We start from the raw sequence: 25,325 nt of genomic DNA on the forward strand, positions 1-25,325 counted from the left end.
AGTACCCTCCCAGCACTGCGAAGGCCAGATAATTGGGGGGGAGGGGCATGCAGTATGGACAGAGGTATCATGCAGACTGATTTTTATCCTGCAGAGGGGACATGAAAAAGCACTTGATGCTTTTAAGCAGAGCGGCAGATAGCATATGTGATGGTGACCTAGTGGACCGTCAGATCCGGAGTAGGCAAAACTGGAGTCTTCTGCCCACACAGGTGAGCACAGGGCTCTCCTTAAAGTGCATGCTGCTTTAGTGAAGAGAATGAAATAGCGTTTAGCTCCTGTAATGATTTGAAGTACCCAAAAACTATTATGACTCTTATGGTAAAAAACACAGTCTGTTAAAGAAGAAAACACTCTGTGGTCACTGTTGTCTGTTTCTTAATCTAGCCTTATTTTTCGATGGTTCAAAATGTTTTTATGTAAATGGACATATGGAAATAGGAACGTTAGATTTTGATCTCATAACTGGGATGTGAGTCAAAAGTCTCACTTGGTCTATTATACCTTAAGAATTCACTTCTTTCTTTGTCATTCCTGGCTCTCCCAGGTGGTTACTACCGTGTTTCCCCGAAAATAAGACCTAGCCGGACAATCAGCTCTAATGCGTTTTTTGGAGCAAAAATTAATATAACACCCGGTCTTATTTTACTATAATATAAGACCAGGTATTATATTTCATATTATGTTATGTTATATTATATTATATTAATATAATACCGGGTCTTATATTAATTTTTGCTCCAAAAGATGCATTAGAGCTGATTGTCTGGCTAGGTCTTATTTTCGGGGAAACACGGTAAGTAGCTTCTTGAGAAAATGTAGCCAGGACAGGTCAACAGCTACTTTCTGATACATGAATTCCAATTTTCTTTTTCCTTGGTAAAGAGGTAGCTTTATGTTCGGTACTTGACTCAAAATAGTTTTTCAAACGTTCATAATTAAGAGTATTATTTGTTCTTATTTGAGTTTTGCATATTTATATAGTGTTAGGCCCACTCTTAATTCTACGCACATATTGTTCGAAAACAAAAGACAAAGGCTCATTCTGGATATAAAGAATTCTTTCTCATGTTTTGAAAGTGTTCATTTTTTTAACCTAATAATTGTACCTTTGAGACTTTATCTTAAATCATTTTAAACAGAAAAGACTTAATGTACAAAAATATTCCCTAAAACATTAGTTCCAATGGCAAAAAATTAGAATCTCCATGTCCAGCAACAGGAGAATGATGATGGTAAATCCTCTTGACTGGAACATTATGCCACCTTTAAAATTATTTATAAAAATTATCTAATATGAAAAAAATGCTATGAGAGAATATTATAATAAAACACGATATAAAATTTATATGTAATTCCAGCCTTCAAAAAAAGTGAAAACCCTGGATATAGAAGATATCCAAGGATACCTTTTTTTTTACTTTTCTCAAGTGTCAGTTTACTTGATTCTGCAATTAGACTTTCCATGCTCTGATCCCCCTATGCTATCAATAGCTTATAAAGACCATCAGATTCCTCTTAAACAGTCTTTTCTTTGACCTTGGCATCCACAAGGTAACTGGTATGTTGAGATCAGTTGGATGAAGAGGCTGAGGTGGCAAGATGATCTGAGGGCCATACATGTTTTGGACCAAGGCGTTTACCGTAATAATTTGTCTCTTGGGACAAGTTTCCCATACTCACAGATCTGAGACAGAGTGAAAGGGCTTGACTGCCCTGGAATTAGGTACGTGGGTCAGTGTGCTTCATTTTCCAGAGACTGCTTGGAAGCCAGTAGCTGCTAAGGAAGCAACTTTGTACTGAATTTAAATTGTGGACTGCAATTGATTTTTTTTCAGGCCATTTATGCCAGTGTTCTTCCTGGAGAGTTAATGAGGGGTAACATGACCCAGTTTCCCACCTTCCCAAGCTGGTTGGGTAAGCACTCATCCACTGGCAAACATGACCGTATTGTTCAGGACCTAGCATTGCATATGAGTCTCAGGTAAGTGGTATGCCTCCATTTCTGGGACTTTTCAGTGTAGTGTATTTAGCTTTTATCCAGTAAGGATAGCATGAGTCAGAAGATCTACATTTCAGTTTTTATTTTATTGTTCACTAGATAAATGATCCTGAGTAGGTTCTTATAGCCTGAGTTTTATTATCCATAATCATTACAATCTTGTAAGGTAAGTTTTAAAAACTACATAAATCTGAGGTAGTGCTATTATTTATTATTATTATTATTATGACTATGTCTGTTATTAGTAGGCACATATAACATCTCAACTTCAGAATAATTTCATCAGAAAAGAAAACTATTTAAATAAATGAACTAGTTTTTACCTGTTCTAGTAGTGAACTGACCTAGTTTGGGATGGGGCTAGAGTTTAGCTATAACAGGAGCTGGACACTCAGATGATTGAAAAATCAGTGTCCTTGGAGAGGTTTAAGGAAGTTCAAAAATTGTTATTTGGTGCAATTTTGTTAAGCTTAGAAACTCAGAGAATGTGCATGCACACATATATTGAGTGAACTTTAGGAATTTATTTTTACCCATGAAGAACTACTTGAACAATCTTATTTCCCCTTCTTGTCCCTGGAGGGAATGTTAATATTTGATTCACCCTTAATTTTTGGTCAAAGCAGAACTGAGTTCTTCCTTCTGTTCCCAACTTGAGATGGGAAGATTAGCCTGGATTATCCAGGTGGGCCCAATGTAGTTACAAGGGGTTTTATGTGAAAAACATGAGGCAGCATTGTTAGAGAGAAATTTGAAGATGCTACACTGCCAGCTTTGAAAATAAAAAGTCACCATGAGCATGGGATGCTCATGGGATGCAGGCGGCCTCTGGGAGCTGGAAAAGGCTGCTTTTCCCCCCTGCTCTTCTCACTGGTCAAGTTGGGGGCCTGTCTCTCGGCTCCCTTCCTGCTCCCTGCCCACTGCTTTTTAAAGGTTGTGCATCACTTTGCCCTGAGGCTGTCTGTCTTTGATGCTCCCACTGGGCTTCCATGTTGTATGTCCCCTTCTCCCATTGGACTGAACATTTCAGGTGGCAGGAACTGAGGCTTACTCATCTAGCATATAAAATTGCTCAGTAAATGTTTCTTAATGAATCATGGACAGGACACTAGCATCATCACGGACATCTAGAGTGAGTTTCATAAGTTTTAAAGTAAATTAAGATCTTCCTACTTTTAAACCCTGATTAAGTCACTGAATTTTTATAGGCTCCTGTTTATCTTTTAAAGTGGAATGTGATTTTAGTAGTTCTTGACCTTATTTTGGTCATAGATGCCTTTGAGAATCTGAAAGCTTTGATCTATATTCCACCCAAAAATGTACTAATGCAGAAAATATAATTTTAGGGGAATTACAGATTTCTGAGGTTAAGAATGCTTGATTTATGTAAATTAGATGATACCTTTAGACTTCTCACAGATTTAAAGATCTGTGATTCTACTAGAAGGTAACAGTTATGTAAGAAATTAAAACAATAATTTTGGAAAAGGTTTCATGATTATCTTGGGCACTGAGGCTTACAGGCTCATCTTGTCTTTAAGTACTAGTATGCTTGCTTAATTGTGGGAGACAGATCTAGAGGAAAAGGGTGAATTTAAAATAGGAAAGATTTTTTAATTCTGCCTCGGTAACAAAACAACTGTGGGGCAAGTTTCTAGATTTCTGATCAGGAAATATAGTTGTTTTTGTGATTCATACGTTCAGTTATCTGAAGGAGCAGAACCCATAGGTTATTTTTAAAGGGACTTTTCATTTCTTTTTCTAATTTTAAAGTGGGTTCTGAAACCAACAGCTTTAGAGGTCTCTTGTTTGAAGCACACGTATGTATAATTGCCTGATTTGAAGATGGAGGCAACTGGGTTGGAAAGATTTAAGGTGATGGGTGGCACTGGAAATACTGTTTTGTCCAGCTGTTTTGTCTTTATGTGACAGCATTTAAGGATAAAGAAAACCAGACATTTCATGATAGCATTCTAGATCTCAGATCAGACTGTTTCTAGGTCTTTCCCTGGCCAGTGTGATTCTCCAGGAACATTCTCTACAGTTTTGATTTGGGGAAAACCCTGCTCTAGAACTGAAACTTCCAGAGTGACAATATTAGGAAATGTGAGGAGAGCATTCACATGTAATTCTGTTGTGGTCAGAGACCAAAAGGTGTTACAGACCATCACGTAGGAATTTGCCATGGCCCTCAAAGTAGGAAATCTCACTGCCATTTGCTGATGCTTTGACTATTTGAAACTCGGAATGAGTAATCTTGGCTATAAGTATAAGCACATAGAAACACTGTTGTTGCCAGGGCCTTAGGAGTATGATGGAAGCAGAACCTACATTTGTGTTTTCATTCTCTGATCCGGGTAAATAGCAAATTCCCTTTGAGCACATTGGTGTGTATCCATTACCCTGGCGGGGTAGCACTAGGCTTTCCTTTCACCTACTGTTAAATACTAGGCATTCCATCGAGTGCTGTGAAAAGGGGATTGTACTCCATCTGATTAACTCAAAGTGTTATGTACGCTGACTTGAGTTGGCAGTTTGCCATTGATAACAGGTGTGTTTCTTTTGTTTTGGTTTAAGGACTTACTCCAGCAAAAGGACTATAAATATGGATTATCTGTCACATATAAGGGATGCACTTGTACAGCCCTTGACCTCGCAAGGGGTAGAAGGAGTACAGGATGTTGTTGCTCTTATGGACGCATATTATTTGATGAAAGAAGACTTTGAGAATATCATGGAAATTAGCAGCTGGGGAGGCAAACCTAGTCCCTTCTCCAAGCTGGATCCCAAGGTAAATTGTGTAACCCACTGGTTCGCTATCATTTTGTAATTACCAGGTTTGTACTAGGAGTACTTCAGAGGTGTTGTACATGCTTTTTTTTTTCCTTCAGTGCTTTTTCCTTATAGCTTATGCTTTCCAAATATACTATTTGAGTACAATATTAAGGAAAGACTTCTAGATTTGACTTTACAATGTGTATGTTTACCTTTCCTTTATGCTGAGTGGAAAAGTGAGACATGAAATATGAGGACCGAATATAAATGTATTACTTATAAGTAAGGGTGAGCAGATGAGCCTGGGGAAGTAAAAGCAAAGTGCTGCATTAGGAAAAGAAAGTTTCCTGGCTGAGGATTTTTTATACTTAGGATTTTTATACTTAGTATACCTAATATGTAGATTCAGTATTTATTCCAGTTAGACAATATATTATGTAATAATGTGTCCCCTACTGTCTTTATATAATGAGCATGAAAAAACTAATGTGACATAACATGAATATGTAATATCTAATACCTCACTCTGTGCCTGTTTATTTGGTGCCATTTTACAAGACACATTCTCTCTGGCTTGCCTTCTCTAGAATTTTGACCTGACTCAATAGTTATGGGTAAATTCTCACAAGAGACATCCATAGTTAGAATTCATGGATTAATTCTGCAATTATTTGAAGCTCGATGCTAAGGCTTTTCAAATTTCTTAGTATATTGAAGTAACTACTTATTATTATTGTAAAGGTAATTTGTGGATTTTGTGGTAAGTAAAAGCCAACTTTAACTTGTATCTTATTGTGAACCTTTCTTGATTTATCGAATCACTGAGTAACCTTGCTTATCACTTTGTAGAACTGAGGAGAACACTGAATAGGTAAAAATCATGACCTCTAAAGTTACCTTTTTATCTGCCTGAAGTTTCCAAATACTGCTTCCTTTTGAGTCCTGTGCTCCATTATGAAAATCATGAAAAATATGGAACTTTTCCATAGGAAAAAAACAACACACACACACAGGTGTGATAAAAAATAAAAAGTGAATGTTTAAATTTTAAAAACATTATTACAGCAGTAAAAGACACATTGCCATTTATCCCCCTCAAAATACTCCTCCTCACTTCTCCCATTGTTGTTGCCACTTTTTGAAGCAGTTCTGGAAGTCCTCTTTTGTGAGTATCTTTAGTTGCGCTGTTGTGGCTGCATCGATGTCCTGAGTTGATTCAGAACATTTACCTTTCGTGGTCATTTTGACTTTGGGGAAGAGCCAGAAGTTGCACGGTGCCGGCACGGTGCCGGATCTGGTGAATAGGATGGATAAAGACACACAGTAATATTTTTGACAGAAATTGCCATATACCAGAAGTTATGTGTGACACGGAGCCTTTCCGTTGGGATCACAAAATACGGTGAATGCTACTGCCGAGTGCCATCCAACAGAAAGGCAGGGATCTTCAATATGGGAAATGGTGCGTCAAACCTTAGTAAACAGTGTGTGACAAGTTTCAACTTTTTCAGTGCAGTCAGTGGGGGTGTGAGCTATGGTTGAGAGAAGGTGTGTTTTAAAGTGTGCCTTAAATCATCCTCCACCATGACAACACTCCGTGTCATACATCGCTTCTGGTATACGACAATTTCTGTCAAAAACATTACAGTGTGTCCTCATCCATCTTATTCACTGGATCTAGCACCGTGCGACTTCTGGCTCTTCCCAACGTCAAAATGATTCAAGACATTAAGGCAGCCACGACAGCACAACTAAAGACACTCAAGAAAGAGGACTTCCAGAACTGCTTTAGGAAGTGGCAAGAATGGTGGGATAAGTGTGTTCGAAGAGAGGCAGAGTATTTTGAGGGTTATTAATGGCAATGTATCTTTTACTGTAATAAACTCTTTTTTTATTTAAACATTCATCGTATTGTTTGACCACACCTCATATATAAATAAATATATATATATACATACATATATATTTACATGTATATGCATAAATATTTTGCAAACAGGAGTCTTTCAAAACCTTTAGTCCTACAGCGTTCAAAAGGATTATTTGGCACTTACTTTTTTTAAAAACTGTATTTCCTTTAGGTGAAAGCAGCCTTTACAAGAGCTTACAATAAGGAAGTCCACCTTACTCCATATTCACTTCAGGCAGTAAAGACATCCAGACACAGCACAGGCCCATCACTGAATTCTGAATATAACGAAGAGTTAAATGAAGATGACTCTCAATCTGATGAGAAAGATCAAGACGCTATGGAAACTGATGCTATGATCAAGGTAGTATTTTAAGCTACAGAGAGGAGAAGTTGTGATACTCCCTCCAAATAATTTATCTTTTCTTGTGTATAACTTGCCTTCAGAAATTATTTAGGGCCTGTTTAGCAAGTAGAGTAAGCTGTGAAAATATTTTTTTTTGTTCATCAAAGTTGAGGATGGAGAAGGTTTAGATTTCATTTTTATAAACACCTTCTTATAATAGAAGAGCCAAATTGCAAGAATATCACCATCATATGCTCTGCAATTCTTTTAATTTGCTCATTGGTGTATGCTTTACCCATAGACACATTTTCACAGCATAATCAAATATTTTCAATGAAACCATTTCTCCTTCCTGTTATTTGTGTTTTGCTATAGCCATTGAATTTCCTGTAGAAGTATCTCAGAGCAACACATCCTGTCTTTTGCTAGGACAGATTAAAATCATCTATGGTGTCAGCCCACTGTTTGCCATTGGCTGAGGCAAGGAATGTAGTCTGTACCCTCCTCTATTGTGAGGGTATCATTCTTGCCCCACTTCATTTCTGTTTTGTATTATATGCACGGGTAGGAATAGTGGCCTTCACCAGTGTAGCTCTTTGTATCTAGTCCTGTGTAGACATAAGAGGTTGTCCCCTTCCCTCTCCTTCTCAAACTGAATGAGTTTAGACTCTAAAACTGAAAAAAAAGGAAAATTTTCATGAAACATTACTTTATTTGTAAATTATCTTTTACTTATTTTGTCTCTCCTAAATATACTTATGTTCAAAACCCAAGAAATTCCATTGATAAGAAATGTATCTTAGTTCTAGATTTAAATACCTTTTTTCAGTTTTTACTGTTATCTTTTAAAGGCTACAACTAGCCCAGTTGCTTCTTGAAAGTAAACTCATTGGGGGGTAGCAGTAGTTCAAGACCTAGTGCTTGCAACCTTTCCTCTTTATTAAGTTGTAGGTAAAGATTTGATTTGTTGTGGAGATGAACTTAACTATATTGTGCATCTTTCCCTCCCAACAGAAAAAGACAAAATCTTCAAAGCCTTCAAAATCCGAAAAAGATAAGGAGTCCAGAAAAGGAAAAGGAAAAAGTTCAAAGAAATGAAATCATTTTTCAGTACTGACAGTCATGACCTCTAAAGTTTCTACTCACCCTGCTGACCAGTCTAGTTGGTCTTGAGAATGCTTTGTTTTTTCCAAAGGAACCATATTTTAGCATAATGGGGCGACCACGTGGTCCCATTATAAATGAATGGTGGTACAGCTAGAAGGATGTAACCAGTAGGCTAATGTACACCTCTTATAGAGGTTGATAGGACTGCTTGAGTCCTCCACTGTCCCCGTCAATCTAATCAGATGGTGCTTCAAAATGACTGTATAATCAGACCTAGAAACTAACTACATGTGAGCTTTGGAATCAAATTTTATTTAACAACAATATGCCTGAGAACGGTAGTATTAAGGCAACTTTTGTAAGCTTAACAGTTTATCCTAATGGCCTTTCTAGGACCAATAACTGATTTTTTTTTAAAGGTAGTTACTATTATGTGGTGAAATTTTGTAAATAAATCATATACAAAATAGTCACCACCTAGAACTGGGTATTCTTTGTACATTGTCAAATATCTTGCAAAATATAAATTAGGAATAAAAATGTTCTACATATATATGTACAAATTCTTAAGACTCATCTTGTACAGTAAAATATTATGTTGGTATGTTACTTATTAATTTGCAAATGATTGGATAAAAAACATTAATTTTACTTACTGACCAGTTGTACGAAACATCACTGTGGCATTTGAAGAGTCAACTTTAATTTCCAACTTCATTACAGTGGTGAGTGCCGACCACTTCTCTACCGTGATAGAAGTTCATGGTGAGGCCTCTTCGTTATTACCACAGGGTGTGAAAAGGATTCCCAGCCTTTCTTGTCCTTCCAGAGTCTCAAACCAGTAGGACCGAGGCTGGGTCAGATTCTTAGCCTCACTCTGGCTTGGGACAGAATGAACACTGGCTTTTGTTTACTTTGTCCCCAGAAGATCCGGTTCTGTCCTGTGACAGATTCCACAAACCCTATTGGGACATTAGATTGTAACTGCACTTGTAGTAGCCCTGAGGCTGTGGAACTAGCCTGGACTTTACGTGTCTAGGTGTTTTTTCATCTTGTCAGTAAACGCTCCAAGGTTTGTGTTAAAAGGAATGTAAAACCAGGATACTATTCCCTACCTCTAAGGAACTGAGAGTCTTGTTTCAGAGGTGAGACAAAGTTTTTAAGCATTTAAAGCGTATGTGTCATGTGAAAATGTCTTTCATGTTCACTGTGGGAACAAAGCATTGCCCTCAGCTTTTGCCTGTTGAGCCAGACCCCTCTCTTCGTGAAAGCCCAACTTGAACTTCTGCTTGAGTGAAAATTTCCTTAATTGAAAGACTGCCTCACCTAACCAGTGGGGTGAGCGTGAGTTTCTGATGCGTTTTCATTCCTGTTGCTTTTGGATGTGCAAGTCACGTCTGCCTACTCGCTCTGTACTCCCCAGGAAAGGGACTATACTATCCTTGCAGCCAGAACAATTGATTAGTGTCCTTTACTTGTTCATTATGATTTTCATTCTAAATGCTCTACACAACATGACTGGCATAATGTGTGTATAAGGTAAATAACGTTTCTTTTAGAATTAGAGATTGTAAATGTGCTCTTTAAAATGATGACAACTTGGGTCTATTTGAGTCTTCTTTGAAGACCTCATGACCAGTTAGGCGATACTACTCATTTCTCCTAGCTGCTCAGACTTTGGTGACATTGGCCTTGGATGGCAAGAAAGCATATAATGATGTGGAAAAAGTATGTTGTGTATGAGATGCACGTGGTATGTGTGATATGGGGAAGGAACACTCCAACCACTTGGGGAAGAGTCTGAATAATGTGTATCATCAGGGCAAGTCACATAATTCAATTTTGTGACAGGAGTTCCATAGTACGCAGTGTAACGACTCAGGACTATATAACAACTGTAAACGTATAGTTTTGTTCTTTCACATACTGGATTGTAGTGATTTTTGGTGTGTTTATTCTAGGACTGATACTGCTGCTTAGCCTTGATGTATGTAAACTTCTCATTTCATACTTTCAACACTGTTAACACGTTGCGTACGGCAGGGTTTAAATCCCTCATACCCCTCTGTTCCGGCAGGTTTTTAAAAGAAACTACTTTAAAATGCACTCTTCTCTTTAAAGCATAAATGCTTCTATGTCATTTATTATTTTTCTATAAATAATAGCTTCTACAAATAAATTATTCTATAAATTATTCTATAAATAATTATTCTACAAATAATTCAATAAAATATGCAAAGTAAAAAGAGTCAACAGTAAAAACGAGAATTCTCGTTATCCGTCCTTAACGCATGGCTCAGAAAGAAAACGAAGATTCTCGTGATCCGTACGCAACGTGTTAACATCTGTGCTGCCCAAACTTCACAATGTGTTTCAAAGCTACCTTCCTATTTCCAGAAAAACATTACAAATATCTAGTTAACAATTTTATTTTAAAGGAGGTATTTCAAAATATGTCATAGGTTACTATTAACAGTGCAAAGCATATAATACGTTAAGACTTTGAAGAGGAAATATACAAAGTGTAATAAACAGCAATGGTTACCATTTCATCACTTCTACAAAAGTTGAAAGTGGAGAGCTGGAAAGGTCACCTTTGTGTTTTCTTCTGTATCCAGGAAGGATCATCTCTAAATCCACCAGGGGCAGAAATACCCTCCCATGGAAAAGATGCTATATTCTCAGGAATATTATATCTAGAAAGGATTAAAGGGGGGGGGGGAAACCCACATGATTTAAGGACAGTTTTCAAGTAACAACTGGCATTTAGTAATAAAGCCAAGTATACAAAGAATTTTTTGCTCATTTCTGGAATGTGGACTTGGAGCATTACATTCACGTTAGAAGCCTTCAGTCTGTAATCAGCATTGGGTTTCAGTTTGGCCTTGCAACTGACTAAAACTATGTGGGCAAGCTGTTGAGCCTCCACCATAAAGTGAGATTGACAATAGCCATCTCACTGGGAAGAAGGAGAAAATGCAAGGTAAGTGCTCAACAATCTGTAGGGAAAAAAACTGAAACTAAATGGTTGTTAAGGGTTCTTTGTCTAAAAGGAGTCAGTGAACAGTAGCTTCAACTGAGTTCATTGTATGAAAAGATACTTATAGTGACTTTTGCAAAAGGTGTATAACAACTCACTGAGGCATATCTGCAAGCAGCTATGATACCATGGTCTAAGGCTCTATTTTAATGCAGGGGTTGATTCCAGAGGGCCTATGTAGAATTATTTAAAACACAAAGTTCTACTTTTGGAAGTAGCAGAATTGCAAATTAATCCTCCCACAGGTAATACATTCTGTCCTCAATTTATAACTGGAGCAACCAAAAGCAAGTAGAAATTGGAAAGGTGTCAATTCTTGGAAGAATAGAACTCTACTGGGTAAAATCTTAGATGGCTTTTAACCTGAAGGCAAATCCATGAGTCACAGAATGGCTAAAACTTAAACAGTGAAATCATAGTCTGACTAGCTTGAAGAGACAGAACAGAGTGTGGGGCTGCCAGAACTACTGAAATGTGAAGAATATCCTGGGAAGGGGATTGCCCCAAAATCTGCATATAAGCTCCATGTAAATCCTTGAACATCAGAGGCTTGGAAGAGACTCTTTTATACTGGAAGAGACTCTTTTATGCTGGACTTGAAGAAGCACAGTCCATGATGTGTGGAGCACTATGTATCAAGAAACAGGGCTGCTTAGGGCCTCAGTCCTCTGACCATAAAGACTAGAATTCCACCAACAAACAGGCTGGATGAAGACTTTGAGCCTTAGATGAAATTGTTGTGGCCTTAGATGAAGGCAGCTCCAATTGCAGCCTTATGAGACCCTGAACAGAAGACCACTAAACCACGCTTATACTACTGACCCAGAGAAATTGTGATAGATAGATTCTGGTTCAAGATGACAATGTAGGAGGCTCCTGAACTACCGTCTCCCACAGACAGCCAATCTATAACTACATATGGAACAATGACTTCTGAAAGAAATCCAGGATGTAGCCAAGTGACACCTACACATCAGGTAAATGAGAAAAAACCCATATTGAAATGGGTAGGAGAAGCTGAGACAATCTCCCTAAAGCCCACCCCTGGCAACTGTGACACATAACTCCTAGCTTCTCCCTGAGGAACGAAGGGTTTGGACCCCACATCTAGCGCCCGGAATTTTAAGACTTCTACTGGAGAGAGGGGCCTGAAAACATCTAGCTTTGAAAGCCATCAGGCCTTGTATCCACAAGACCTTCAACAAAGAAACAGTTCTTAATGGGATTACATGGACCCACCTTGGCTAATAGCCCAGGGCCTAGCACAGGGAGCAAGCTGAAATGCATGCAGTCTTTCTGGGAAAGAAGCCTATTTGCTTACTTTAAAAGTGACAGCCTGAGAAACAGGTTTGCAATGTAACATCCATCTAGGAGCCAACTGCACTACGCTTCCAAATTGCAAGGGCTAGCAGGCACCATCTTCATATTTGCCCTCTGCCTCCACCAACGTCTCTGGTATCGCCCAGAAAGGAGCTTTATGTACAACTCTGGTGCTCTGGTTTTTGCTGCCGTTTTCCACTGGGACACCTTTTAAGTTCAGGGCTTATTTTCATAGGTCCCCCTGAACTATAACAGAGAAAGTGTTCAAAACCTGGTGCTCAACACACAGGCAGCAGACAGAAGCCTAGTCTTTCAAGGACGCCTGTTTGCTTATCTCAATAGCTGTGGCCTGAGGGTTCAGCTTTCAATCAGCCTGCATTTAGGTGCTGAGATCCTCCTATTTGGGACACTAACAGGTCTTAGCATACCCTCAGCCACTGGGAGCCACAAGAACAAAGAAAGCTACTTAGAAAATCACAAAGATGTGAGAGAGAACCAAGAGCTAGGGCAGGGCTGAATAAGGTTCAATTCCTACAAGAGACCACTCCAATACTGGGAGAAGCTGTTTTATCAAATGCATAGACACCAACACAATCAAGGAAAATGAAACGGTGTTTCAAATGAAAGAACAAGATAAAATCTCAGAAAAATAGCTTAAGGAAATGGAGATAAGTAATTTACTTGATAAAGAGTCCAAATTAATTGTCCAAAAAGATGCTTGCCAAGGTCAGGAGAACAATGCATGAGCAAGTGGTAATTTCAACAGAGACAAAATATAAGAAAGTACCAAACAAATGATAGAGCTGAAGAATATAACTGAAAAATACAGTAGAGGGGGTCAGTAGCAGACTAAATGACACAGAAGAAAGTATCATCAAAGACAGGGCAATGGAACTTATCCAATCAGAGCAGGGAAACAAAGAATGATTATAGCTTAATGGATGTATGGGGATAACATCAAGCAGACCAATTTTTGCATTATAGGCGTCCCAAAGGAGAAGAAAGTGGCACAAATCTTACTGGAAAAAATAATAGCTGAAAGCTTCTCCAACCTGGAGAAGGAAACTGAAGAAATAATGGCTTATAACTTCCCTAACCTGGGGAAGGAAACAAGACATCCAAATCCAGGAAGCCAGGAGTTCCAAATAAGATGAGCTGAAAGAGACCCACACCAAAGACACATTATAAGTGAATTGCCAAAAGTCAAAGACGAGAGGTCTTAAAAGAAGCAAAAGAAAAATAATTTGTTAAATACAAGGGATTCCACATAAGCATATGACTTAGCAGATTTTTCAGAGAAACTTTTCAAGCCAAAAAAGTGGCACAATAAATTCAAAGTGCTGAAAGAAAAAGAAAATGCCAACCAAGAATACTTGGCAAAGCTGTTCTTAAGAAATGAAGGGGGAAGAGTCTTTCACACAAGGAAAAGCTAACGGCGTTCATAACCACTAGACCAACCTTACAAGATATATTAAGAGGACTTCTTTAAGCTGAAATGATAGGGCACTATTAATAACAGAAAAACAGAATGTAAATCTCAATGGTAGTGGTAAATATATAAATTCAGAATAGCCTAATGTGATGGTAGTGGGTTAATCACTTATAAGTGGGTTGATCACTTACAAATCTAGTATGAAGCTTAAAAGACAAAAATAGTAAAAATAACAATAGTTTGTTAATGGATACACCACAAGATAAAGAGATGTAAATTTTGACAACCAAAAAAAAAATAGAATGTGTGTTGGGAGAGTAAAAATGTAGAGCTTTAGAATGCATTTGAACTTGTTACTAACTTAAATAGACTTATGTTTCATGTAAGCCCCATGGTATCCACAAAGCAAAAACCTATAATAGATGACACAAAAAGATAAAGGAATCTAAGGATACCACTAGAGAAAATCATCAAATCACAAAGGAAAAGAGCACAAGAAGAAAGGAATTTCAAAACAGCCAGAAAACAACAAACTAGCAGTAAGTCCATACCTATCATTAATTACTTTAAATGGACTAAATTCTATGATCAAAAGACAGTGGCTGAATGGATAAGAGTATCCAACTATATGTTGCCTATAAGAGAATCATTTAGCTTTAAGGACACACAGACTGAAAGTGAAGGAATGGAAAAAGATATTCCATGGTAATAGAAATCAAAAGAAAGCTGAAGTAGCTATACTTAGATAAAATACTTTAAAATAAAGACCATCGTAAGAGACAAAACAGGTCATTATGTGATAAAGGGGTCAATCCATACGAGGATATAACATTTATAAATATTTATGCACCCAACAAAGGAGCCCCTAATGTATAAAGCAAATATTAACAGACCCAAAAGGAGAAACAGCAATACAGCAATAGTAGGGGCTTCAGTACCCCACTTTCAGCAATGGATAGACCATCCAGACAGAAAATAAGGAAACTGAACTTAAGTGACAAGTTAGACTAGGTGGACACATTTAGAGAACAGCCCCTTCAAGATGAGAATACTCCTTAGTCACACGTGGACGATTCTCCAGGATAGATCATAGGTTAGACCACAAAACAAATCTTACTAAGTTTGAGGAGACTGAAATCACATCAAGCGTCTTTCCTGACCACAATGCTATATGAAACTAGAAATCAGTTACAAGAAGAAAATTGGAAAATCACCAGTATGACTCAACAGCATGCCACTAACTAACCAATGGGTCAAAGAAGAAATCAAGAGAGAAATAAATACCTTGAGACAAATGAAAATGGAAGTACAACATAGCAAAACTTACGGTGTACAGCAAGAGTAGTTCTAAGGGAAAATCATAGTGATAAATGCCTACATTAAGAAAAAAGATCTCAACCTAACTTTATACCTCAAGGTACTAGAAAAAGGAGAAAAAGCTAAGCCCAAAGTTAGAAGGAAAGAAATAAAGATCAGAGCAGAAATAAGAGAGAGACTAAAAGTAAATGAAATCAAGAGCTGCTTTTTTCTAAATAAAATAGACAAACTTTTAGCTAGACTCACCAAGAAGAAAGAACTCAAAATCAAAAGTGAAAGAAGAGACATTACACCCAATACCACAGGAATACAAAGGATCATTAGAGACCACTATGAACAATTACATACCAACATTTGGACACCTAGGAGAAATAGATTAATTCCCAGAAACCTACAACCTACCAAGACTGAATGATGAAGAAACAGAAAATCTGAATAGACCATTTATGAGTAAGGCAATTGAATCAGTAATCAAAAATCTGCCAAACAAAAGTCCAGGACCAGATGGCTTCACTGGTGAATTCTACCAAACTTTTAATGACAAAATACAGTCTACTCATAATCCATATTGCTACTTGGCCAAATAATCTTTGTCAATACGGAGATTGCACAACCTGCATTTTAGCATTAAAAAACAAACAACAAAATCAAAGGTTTTGTTGTTAGATTGTTCAAATCTGACAAGTGACATGATGCACAAAAAGGAGCCCAATATGAATATAAACTAAAGCTGTGTGTGCTCTGTGCCCTCGAAAGGTGAGTGAATGGTCTGGCACTTACCTGCACATTCCACTCACTGCTCCACCTCTGTGCGCAGGTACTGGGTACAGTCTGAGATTTTTTTCAGTTGAGCAGAGTTTAATTTTTCTGAACACATAGGACATGTGCTTGCAGTGTTTAACATGCTGTTTGGGGAGGGAAAGGCAGAGTAAATTAAGTCTGTAATATTTCTTTTCCTTTGATTTTAATGTAGAAAACAACTATTCCTGTCTATACGGCATAGTACGTGTTCATCATGCAATTTAAGAATTGGGAATATTCAGTCTCATGCAAGGTCCCCTGTAAGGATAATGTTTTCAAAGGTCATAGAAGGTTCTAAGACAATGAATCTTTATAGAGATCTTTAGGAACGTGAACAAATAAGATTTCAGGATAAGAGAGGCTGAATGAAAGGCCTATTTTTGGATATATCTGTGTGACCTGTGTAAGTGAAACAATGCACTTACATCTCAAATTCTGAGTACAGAGCAGGGAAGTCGCAATGTGGACACACAGTCCAATCATCCTTCAACATATGTCGACCCTAGAAACAGTACATTAAGAATAAAATTCATCTTTTTTTTTTTTAAACTCCCACCATTAGTCAATTACAATAATTGGGTTACAGTTAAAAGCCAGCCCTCTAAATTATGAAATTATTGATAGTTCACATGGGTGGGTAATTGATTAGAAAAAGATGGCATCAAAAGGACCGAAGCCAGATTTTTATGTCAGATTCATATATAAGAGAATAGTCTTCAATTTTGTGAAATCATGATCTAAATTGCAAGGTAAAGCAAATTGCACCAGGTTACACACCAGTAAGTGGCAGAAAAGGGATTTAACCCTGGGACTGTCTGATCCCCAAGTGTGTGCAATACTGTCCTGCTGTGTCTTCTAGATACTCAGACTATTACATGCTCCGAATATAACATTCAACTTTGTTGACCATAAAATTACATGCTAAAAGCTGTAGAAAATTTGAACGATTTCAGAAGTGAAAAAAAATGTTGACACATCATATATTCATATGGATTATAAATAGGCAAAGAAAGGGCAATTATTATAAAGAAGCTCACTGTTGCAATGCAATATGGGATGTTATTTTTACATCCAGGACAGAGGAGTTCATATTCTGGAAGAAGAAAGTCACAGAATGGACATGGGGTTGTGGCCTCTTCTGTCTCAGATGTATCGGGTCTCCTGTGAGGAAGAATCACATAAAAACAACATTTGATTTTCTGTGTAACATGGACAGCAGAAGAAAGGCATATCTGGAAAACTAGGAATGTGAAACACCTACTTCATAGACTGAGACTAGAGATGCTTATAGGCTCACCGTCAGCCCCCACACCCTCAAGGACTGGGACTGGTCAGATTGTAGCATCACATGGGCCACGTCTGGGAGCTGGAGTTCAGGACACGTTACGTGGCAGAAAATGAGTGGGTCTTGCTGTCCCCTCTCTCCCTGTGTCACTGGAGTGGTGAGCTTGCTGTTTCTCTTCTGTCTCTCCCCTCTGTGTACTAAAGTGGTAAAGGCTATCCAGCCCTGTCCAAAGAACTTGGTGACAATACAATGTTCTAATTCTGTGCTGTCCATGGTAGCCATGAGCCACATGAAACTTTTGAGCACTTGAAATATGGGTCATGTGACACTCTTAGACCTCTCAGCTATAGAGCACTTGTGTGGGGGGGAGAAGAACTAGCATCACTTCCCAGCTGGCACCGAGGGCAGCGTGGCACTAAGCCATCAGGGTAAAGGTGCCCTAGCATTTTCTCCCCACCTCACTCTGTGCTGGCAGGTATGCTAGGTCAGACAGATTTAGTCTGAAGGTACTTAGGTTTATCAGCTTTTAAAAAAGGAAGTGCTCCGTGTAGCTCTCTCCAGCTTAGAGCTCTGCCATGAGGGTTCATCCCAAGCCCAGCTCATAATCAAGTGGTGTTGCTTCCATGTGCCATTACTGGTCAGCCTTCTCTGCTGGCTGACATCTGGGTCAACATTCAGGTACACCCATGTCCCCTGGTTATCATGGGTCTAGCAGGTAACCCAAATGTCATCACTACTTTGAACAAGTGGTCGTACAAAATTACTACATGATTGCAATTAATTTTTCCTTCTGTAAACACTAGTGCTACTTTTTCCTAAGTTTCCCTTTGGAAAACCAGGCCACTTACTGCTCCCTGAGTGAGGATATGCCTTAGGTGCCTTTGGACCCACACAGGGTTTGGAAATACTCACTGTTTGTCCCTCTGTGACATACTGCTTGCTGCCTGCGTACTAGCCATCCTTCCTTGCCAAAAGAGCTTGGTTTTCACTCCATATGCTTTGCAGCTAACGCTAGCCACATGGCAGAGCTCTGGCCAGTTGAGTTGTAAATGGATTCCTGGGGATGGTGTCCTTCCTTAATAAAAAGGTGAAGACCTTTTCCTCTTTTAATGTCCCCCTTCTTCCTGTCTTGAATGGAGATGTGATGTCTGGAGTTGTGGCTGACAACTGCAACTACGCAGCCCTGAGGAGGAAATGTCTACGCTCGGGAGGGCAAAGCTAGAAGACGGGCATCTGTCCTTAGCAGCAGCAGGTCCCAGCAGCCCAGCCCTGGACAATGCCTTGTACAGGAGTCAAATCAGTCCTGACTCGTTCCGGCCATGTGGGGTTTTCAGCCTATGGTAGCTGAACACAATCCTACTCGCTACCCCCAGTCCATTTTCTTATTTCTTATGTACATTAGCAGCTACATTCTGAAAAATACATTTGTGAAGCGTGATTAAAGAGTGGAAGGAGTTCACTGCCTACCTGACCATGGCCTCAATCTTCCTTTTGTATTTAGCATCTATTTTGTTGCGGTACTCGGGTCTCATCAACATAGCTGCAAAGCTGAAAGCAGAGTTTTTCAGGCCTGCTCTGTGACACTCGATCACGGTAGATGTCAGGATTGGCACAATGTCTGCAACACAAATGAGAGCAGAAGGCACAAGGCCCACTGGCATGACTCTATCCTGTTGGGAGGAAAACGGGATCACACCTCTCTAAACCTGCTTTTTCTAGCAAAGAACTGACACTGGTTTAATGAGGAAAGAGCGTAGCGGCAGAGTCCAGCTAACTGCTCGTCAAAATGGCTCCCCTGATTGTACCGTGTTTTCCTTGTGACACCAGGACCTGCACTCCCTTGGGGTAACCTTTTGCGTGCATCCTTCCACACTCTGACATGCCTTTTGCATTTGACAGGACTACTGACGAATGGGTAAGGGCGGTTAATAACTTTATGGACTAACCTCTCAGCATGTATCTATTTCTTCAAGACAGATGCTAAGAAATCAAATTACTGGTTCAGAGAACATGACCTTTTAAAAAATATTCTTAGCACAAATCATCAAACTGCCTTCTAGAAAGGCCATAGCAATATCCATTCCCACCAGCAGTCACAACAGTGCCTGTCCTATTGTATCCTTAGCCAGCATGTGTCCTATTGTACCCTTAGCCAGCATGGTATACAATCATTTTAAAGTCGGGATTTTTTCAGATTAACAAAAAATAATACATTTAGAGAACAGGCGTTGGTGAACTGTGACCTGTGGGCCACATATCTGGCCTCCTGTTTTTGTATTGTCTATGATAAGAGCTAAGAATGCCTTTTACATTTTTAAAGGGTTGAAAAAAATCAAAAGAATATTGTGAAAATCAAAAGAACATTTTGTTAAAAATATTTTGTAAAAATTACGAGTTTCAAATTTCAGTGTCAAAAAATAAGATCTGTTGGAACACAGCCATGCGCATTTGGTTCAAGCCAAAGTGGCAGAGTCCAATAGTTGTGACAGAGACCATATGGCCGACAAAGCCCCAAACATTTGACATCTGACCCATTACAGAAAAAGTTTATTGACCCCTGTCATAGAATGTGACAAAACGTATTCACAGAAGAATGTTATAATGACATGCCTTTTAGAATAACGGGACTTTTCAGAGACAGTGGCCGATAGTGGTTGAGACCACAGTCAGGCTTATCAGGTGACTGATCGTGGGCAAGTGTTACTTCACTTCTTTTGCCCAATTTGCTTATGTGTAAAATAGAGGAAATAATAATAGTGTGTGCAGTCTTGAGACTTATCCTTAGGAAGACCTGCGTGAAAGGCTGGTCCTTGGCTGGCCTCTGAGAACTTGGATTTCGGAGGAGTTCCCACCATTTCCAGAACTGATAACTGTGCCTAAACTCATTGTACAAACTGTGCTTTATGCTGAACACCTGCTTTCTGGGAGTCTGGAAGTTCTACATACCAAGCAGGGGGTACCTACATGACCCGCCCCGAATACAAACCCTGGGAAGAGTCTCATGACCGCCCCCGGCAGACACCATTTTACATGTGGTGTCAACACAACTCACTCCTGGCAAAGTTAAGTGTGTCCTGTGCCACTCCACTAGGAGGGGACTCGGGAGACTGCACCTGTTTTCCTCTCGACTGTGGCCCATGTGCCTTTTCCCTTTGCCAATTTTTCTTTGTATCCTTTTGCTGTAATAAGTCTTAGCCTTTAGCACTACTGTCTGTTGAACTGTGTGAGTCCTAGTGAATTAGCAAACCTGGGGTGGTCCTGGGGACCCATTGTACACCACTTCATGGGGTGGTTGTGGGATTCATGAATCAATATACGCAGAAGACAGTGGCTGGCAGAGTTGGGAAGTTCAGACTTCACAATGCTGTGCCAAGGCAGAAATGTGGGTAACAGGCTCTTCTTCTCAGTACTTACGTGATGGAAATTTGCTAATGTTGTTGGCCACGCGTATAAGCATACGTGCCCCTTTCATGTGATCTCCATTTTTAACATGAATCTGAAGGAAATAAAGGACATATTTTACTCTTCTCAGACTCTGATGAACACTAATTCATGCTTTATTTCTCCAAAAGAAAAACGCCTTCACTGTCCCCTGAACAGGGTCACCATGAGATCCCTGCAGACCGACGTGGCTGACGCCGCTGGGATGTCTCCCTCACTGCGCCTCCCAGCAGCTGCTGCCTGGCCCATGGCCTCACTGGTCTCATCCCTAATCTATGCTCTGCTTTTTACTTTCCCTAGACCACTACACATGAGTTCAAATCCCTGGTCCATCTCTTACTGGCCACTGGCCAGTATTGGGAGACTAATAATACCAACTGTACCAGGTTGTCGTGAGACCTGAAAGCTGAGTAAGTCAGGCAGAACGAGAAGATGAGTTGTTAAAGGAAGAGGGCACTGCCTGTGGTAAGACAGAAGGGCAAGGCTGGCTGGAGGGGCCTGAGGTTAGGTACATATGGGAGGGGATTCAGGGGGCACTTAGGATGAGATGAAGCTGGACAGTCAGCAAGGCCCGGCCTCGCTGTCATCACACTCATCAGGTGAGGAGGTAGCCCACAAAGGTGGGCAGAGGGACGGAGAGAAGCGGACAGAGTCAGAACTGATGATTGTGATACGAGTGTGAAGGGCGAGTCTAGAATGACTCCCAGGCGTCAGGTCTGAGCAAACGGTGTATAATTTACTGACCTCTGATGGTATAATTTATATAATTTACTGAGCACTGCAACATAATAAATCTTACCTGAATCTAAAAGGAAAGGAAGCCCTGGCTGCTTGTCCTCCCTCACCCTCCCCTGACTCTCAGGGCTTCAGATTGCCCAGCGCAGCCATCCACACCCAACGGTCCCATGCTGTCCTTCAGCCCAAGTCCCTGTCCCAGCTCTGAAAAGGAAGCATCCACCAAAGCTAAGTCTCCATGTCCCTTCAAATGTGGATGACTCTTCAGTCCTTTGGCTCAAAGATCCCTGGGACATTTTTGCATTTTACTTAATAGTGTCTGTAGGTTTCCTTTTTGTTAGCACAAGCAGTTAAAAAACTTGAAAATGTTTGGTGCTTGCATAAGAGTTAGAGCAGAGGGGAAAGTCACAGGGTGCTCTTCAGTGGGAGAGGAGGAGGACGTCTGGTCTGATGCAAGTAACAGGTGAGCTCCTGGGGCCCGAGGGAAAGAAAAAGGCCTAGGAACCACCCCTATGGCTTTCGGTCGTAGCAAACCTGGTCCTGGAGGGTCTCTTACAGGAACCCCTATTTTTTTGCTTCTCATCTTCCACTAACTTTTTTCTATCCTCCCCTCTACCTCTAAAGATTCCCATTTTGCGGATTAAGTGCCCCAAGGACACTGGAACCACCACTCCTGTCTGAAGCAGAGAAAAACCTTCCCCACTTTCTATTCCTATCTGTACGAGAGACAGATTCTCCTGCTGCTCTGAAGGGAAATGTACTCTGGGGGGTTGCAGGTTACAATTCGACACTTTCCCTTATAATCAGTGTTACAGATCTATGTGGTGTACTATGGTAGCCACCAGCCACATGTGGCTATTTAAATTTAAAAATTAAAATTGTATAAAAATAGTTCATCAGTTACACTAGCTGTACTTCAAGTGCTGCATAGCCAGGCTAGTGTCGGCCACCTTGGGCAGCACAGACACAAAACTCTTCTATCACTGCAGAAACTTCTACTGGACACTGCAGCTATAGATGCTAATGAGGCTCTAAATCATTCGTTACGTGACTACTCTATGCTGGGTACCTTCAAAGTTAAGTAAGCTCTTATGGACTGGCCTGAAAACCAACTTAGCATTAATATGGGGACATATACTTTAACATAAGTGACAATTGGAAAAATACGTTAAGTTGGAGTCCACCTGTATCTTTACAAGGATGTGTGTATATTGCGTGTAACATTTATGTAGACTCTAAATACAGGTATTTGAGGTTTGCATGCTCTATTTTGTTTTTATTTAAAATTACTAAAAAACAGAATAGACAATTGTACATAAATATAATCCTACTATAGTAAAAAATAAAAAGGTACACTCATGTAGTTATAGAAGTATAGAGGATACATACAACACAGTGTTAACTGTCATATCAGGGTGATAGACTTAAAGGACGAATTAGTTTTTCATTATACTTTCCTGTATTCTCTAAGTTCTCTCAGTGAATATGTATTTTTATATTCAGACGAAAACTAAATAGTATTAAAAAACGGTGGAATTGAAGAGGACATACCGATGGCCAACAGGCACATGAAAAAGATACTCAGTATCACTAATCATCAGGAAAAGGCAACTCAAAACCACAATGAGATATCACCTCACACCTGTTAGAATGGCTATTATCAAAAAGATAAGATATTAGAATGCTCTATTGGTGGGAATATAAATTGATGCAGCCATTACAGAAAACAGTATGGAGCTTCCCTCGAAAAATTAAAAATAGAAGTACCATATGATCTAGCAATTCCACTTCTGGATATTTATTCAAAGAAAACAAAAACACTAATTTGAAAAGATACATGCACTTCCATGTTCGTCGTACATTATTTACAACAGCCAAGATATAGAAACAACCTCACGTCCATCAATAGATAAATGGATAAAGATGTGGTGTGTACATATAATGGAATACTACTCAGCCATAAAAAAGGACAGCTTGCCATCTGTGACAACACAAATGGACCTACGGGGAATTAAGCTAAGTGAAATAAGTCAGACACAGAAAGACAAATATAGTACCATATGATTTCACTTATAAGTGGAATCTAAAACAGAAAACAAATGAACAAGCAAAACAAAACAAAACCAAAAGCAGAGACCAGAATGGTGGTTGCCAGTGGGGCGGGGGATTGGGGAGTGGACAAAACGGGGGAAGGGAGTCAAGAGTACAAACTTCCAGTTATAAGTCATGAGGATATAATGTACAGCACGGCAACTATAGTTAATGAAATTATAGAGCATACTTGAAAGTTGCCAAGAGAGTAAATCCTAAACATTAACTTTGTATGGTGATGGATGGTAACTGGCCTTAGTGTGGTGATCATTTCACAGTGTATACAAATATTGACTCATTATGGTGTACACCTGAGATCAATATAATTTTATGGCAATCATACCTCAATAAAAAAATGTTTAACTATTGGTCAAATTGTATAAAATCTACCCTGTTTGAATTAATAAACTAGCAAGCTCTGGTTAAACAAAAATGTTTTCAGTAAATTTTTTTTTTTGATGAGGTGATACATTTATGTGCTTCAAAATCCAAACACTGAAAGGCTATACACAGAGAAAGCTGCTCCCCTTCTACCCCTTCCACCCAGACTGGTTTGGAGCCTGCCTCCTCGGCACTACACCTTGTTTCCTTTAGAAAACTACTTTGGCTAGTTTTCTTTAGTATATTTCTAATTTTATCTGTAACGAATATATATTCATTCCTGTTTTTTGCCTTTTTTGTACACAAAAAGCATACTGTATAATTATTCTTTATCTTGCTTTTTTCACTTAATAATGCAGAGATTGAGGAAATTGCTCTAACAAATAGAAAGGTGCCCAAAGGAAATCCCTACCAGTGATACACACACCTGGCAAGTTATATCCCAAATCATTCAAAGGGCCTCACCTTGACTAAGACATAACTGTGCAGAATCATGAGGTTGGCGGCCATCTCAGAGGGAATTTTGATCTTCTGGGATTTCAGTTCTGCATACATGCTGAAAAGAACGTCATGAGCATTCCGATACTTTCCTTTGAAAAAAGGTGGTAAAACGACATTATTGCAAAGGATGAATTCTGAGGAATTTCTATGGACCCTCATTTTACAGACAGCTTTTGTTAATCATGTTATTAGCAATATCTTAATAATTTCTTACACAAAGTAACTTGGTAGTTTTTCCTATTGTGACTGACGGAACTAAAATCCAGCTGGTCCCTCAGGAAAATGGTGGTGTCATCCTAGACATCTCACCCTTCCTCAGGGCACCCACCTGGCCCCAAAGTCCAATCAGTCATCAAGTTCTGAGTCTACCTTCTAAGTCTCCAAAATTCAGCCTCTCTTCCCAGGCCCCTGTCAATGCTTCCTGTCCTCTCTCTGCAGCAGTGCACTAATCAGTGTTCCTTCTGAACATCATCTGCCTCCATTCTGCTGTCAGTGTTCTTGTAAAAGCCTCAAGCCTCACCTTATGCCCAAAACTTCAAGGTCACACCTCTGCATAAAACCCTCACCACCTTCAAGTGCAAATTCCTGAACATAGGACTTAAGCCCTTCAGGATCTGCCTCTGCCTACCTTTCCAACCTTATCTCTGCCCACCCCTCCTGTTCAGTCACGGTCAATGCTGCAGCAACCCTCACTCCTCCGTGTGTGTTCTCACATGCTGTTACTCTCCCCACTCCTCTTTCTCCCTCATTGCCTGCTGTCTCATCTTTCAAAACTCAGCTGAAGCTTTTGTTGCCTTCTCTTATTTCCATCCCCCAACTTTCCACACCCCCCAACCCTCAGG

The 25,325-nt window shown here is 39.5% G+C and overlaps 2 protein-coding genes across 7 annotated transcripts in view; one reads left to right on the forward strand and one right to left on the reverse strand.

Moving 5' to 3' along the window:
* Window positions 1-8,798, forward strand: part of RFC1 (replication factor C subunit 1) — a 57,515-nt gene extending 48,717 nt beyond the window's left edge. The window contains exons 22-26 of the mRNA XM_019741929.3: window positions 95-212; window positions 1,839-1,984; window positions 4,580-4,793; window positions 6,859-7,050; window positions 8,047-8,798. Of these exons, the coding sequence (XP_019597488.3) occupies window positions 95-212; window positions 1,839-1,984; window positions 4,580-4,793; window positions 6,859-7,050; window positions 8,047-8,130 (754 nt within the window). The 3' untranslated portion in view covers window positions 8,131-8,798. The remainder of the gene's footprint in view (window positions 1-94; window positions 213-1,838; window positions 1,985-4,579; window positions 4,794-6,858; window positions 7,051-8,046) is intronic.
* A 1,754-nt stretch (window positions 8,799-10,552) lies between these two features.
* WDR19 (WD repeat domain 19) overlaps window positions 10,553-25,325 on the reverse strand; it is a 67,635-nt gene continuing 52,862 nt past the window's right edge. For all 6 annotated transcript variants that reach the window (XM_019741926.3, XM_074322432.2, XM_074322424.2 and 3 more), the window contains 7 exons: window positions 24,448-24,572; window positions 20,749-20,830; window positions 18,802-18,952; window positions 17,087-17,210; window positions 16,475-16,551; window positions 16,029-16,153; window positions 10,553-10,835 (listed from right to left, as the gene is read on the reverse strand). In XM_019741926.3, coding sequence (XP_019597485.2) covers window positions 16,042-16,153; window positions 16,475-16,551; window positions 17,087-17,210; window positions 18,802-18,952; window positions 20,749-20,830; window positions 24,448-24,572 — 671 coding nt within the window. In that variant the 3' untranslated portion in view covers window positions 10,553-10,835; window positions 16,029-16,041. The remainder of the gene's footprint in view (window positions 10,836-16,028; window positions 16,154-16,474; window positions 16,552-17,086; window positions 17,211-18,801; window positions 18,953-20,748; window positions 20,831-24,447; window positions 24,573-25,325) is intronic.

This window comes from Rhinolophus sinicus, chromosome 1, assembly GCF_057876585.1.
Source record: "Rhinolophus sinicus isolate RSI-liver-muscle chromosome 1, RSI-T2T, whole genome shotgun sequence".
In the NCBI taxonomy this organism is placed as follows: domain Eukaryota; kingdom Metazoa; phylum Chordata; class Mammalia; order Chiroptera; family Rhinolophidae; genus Rhinolophus; species Rhinolophus sinicus.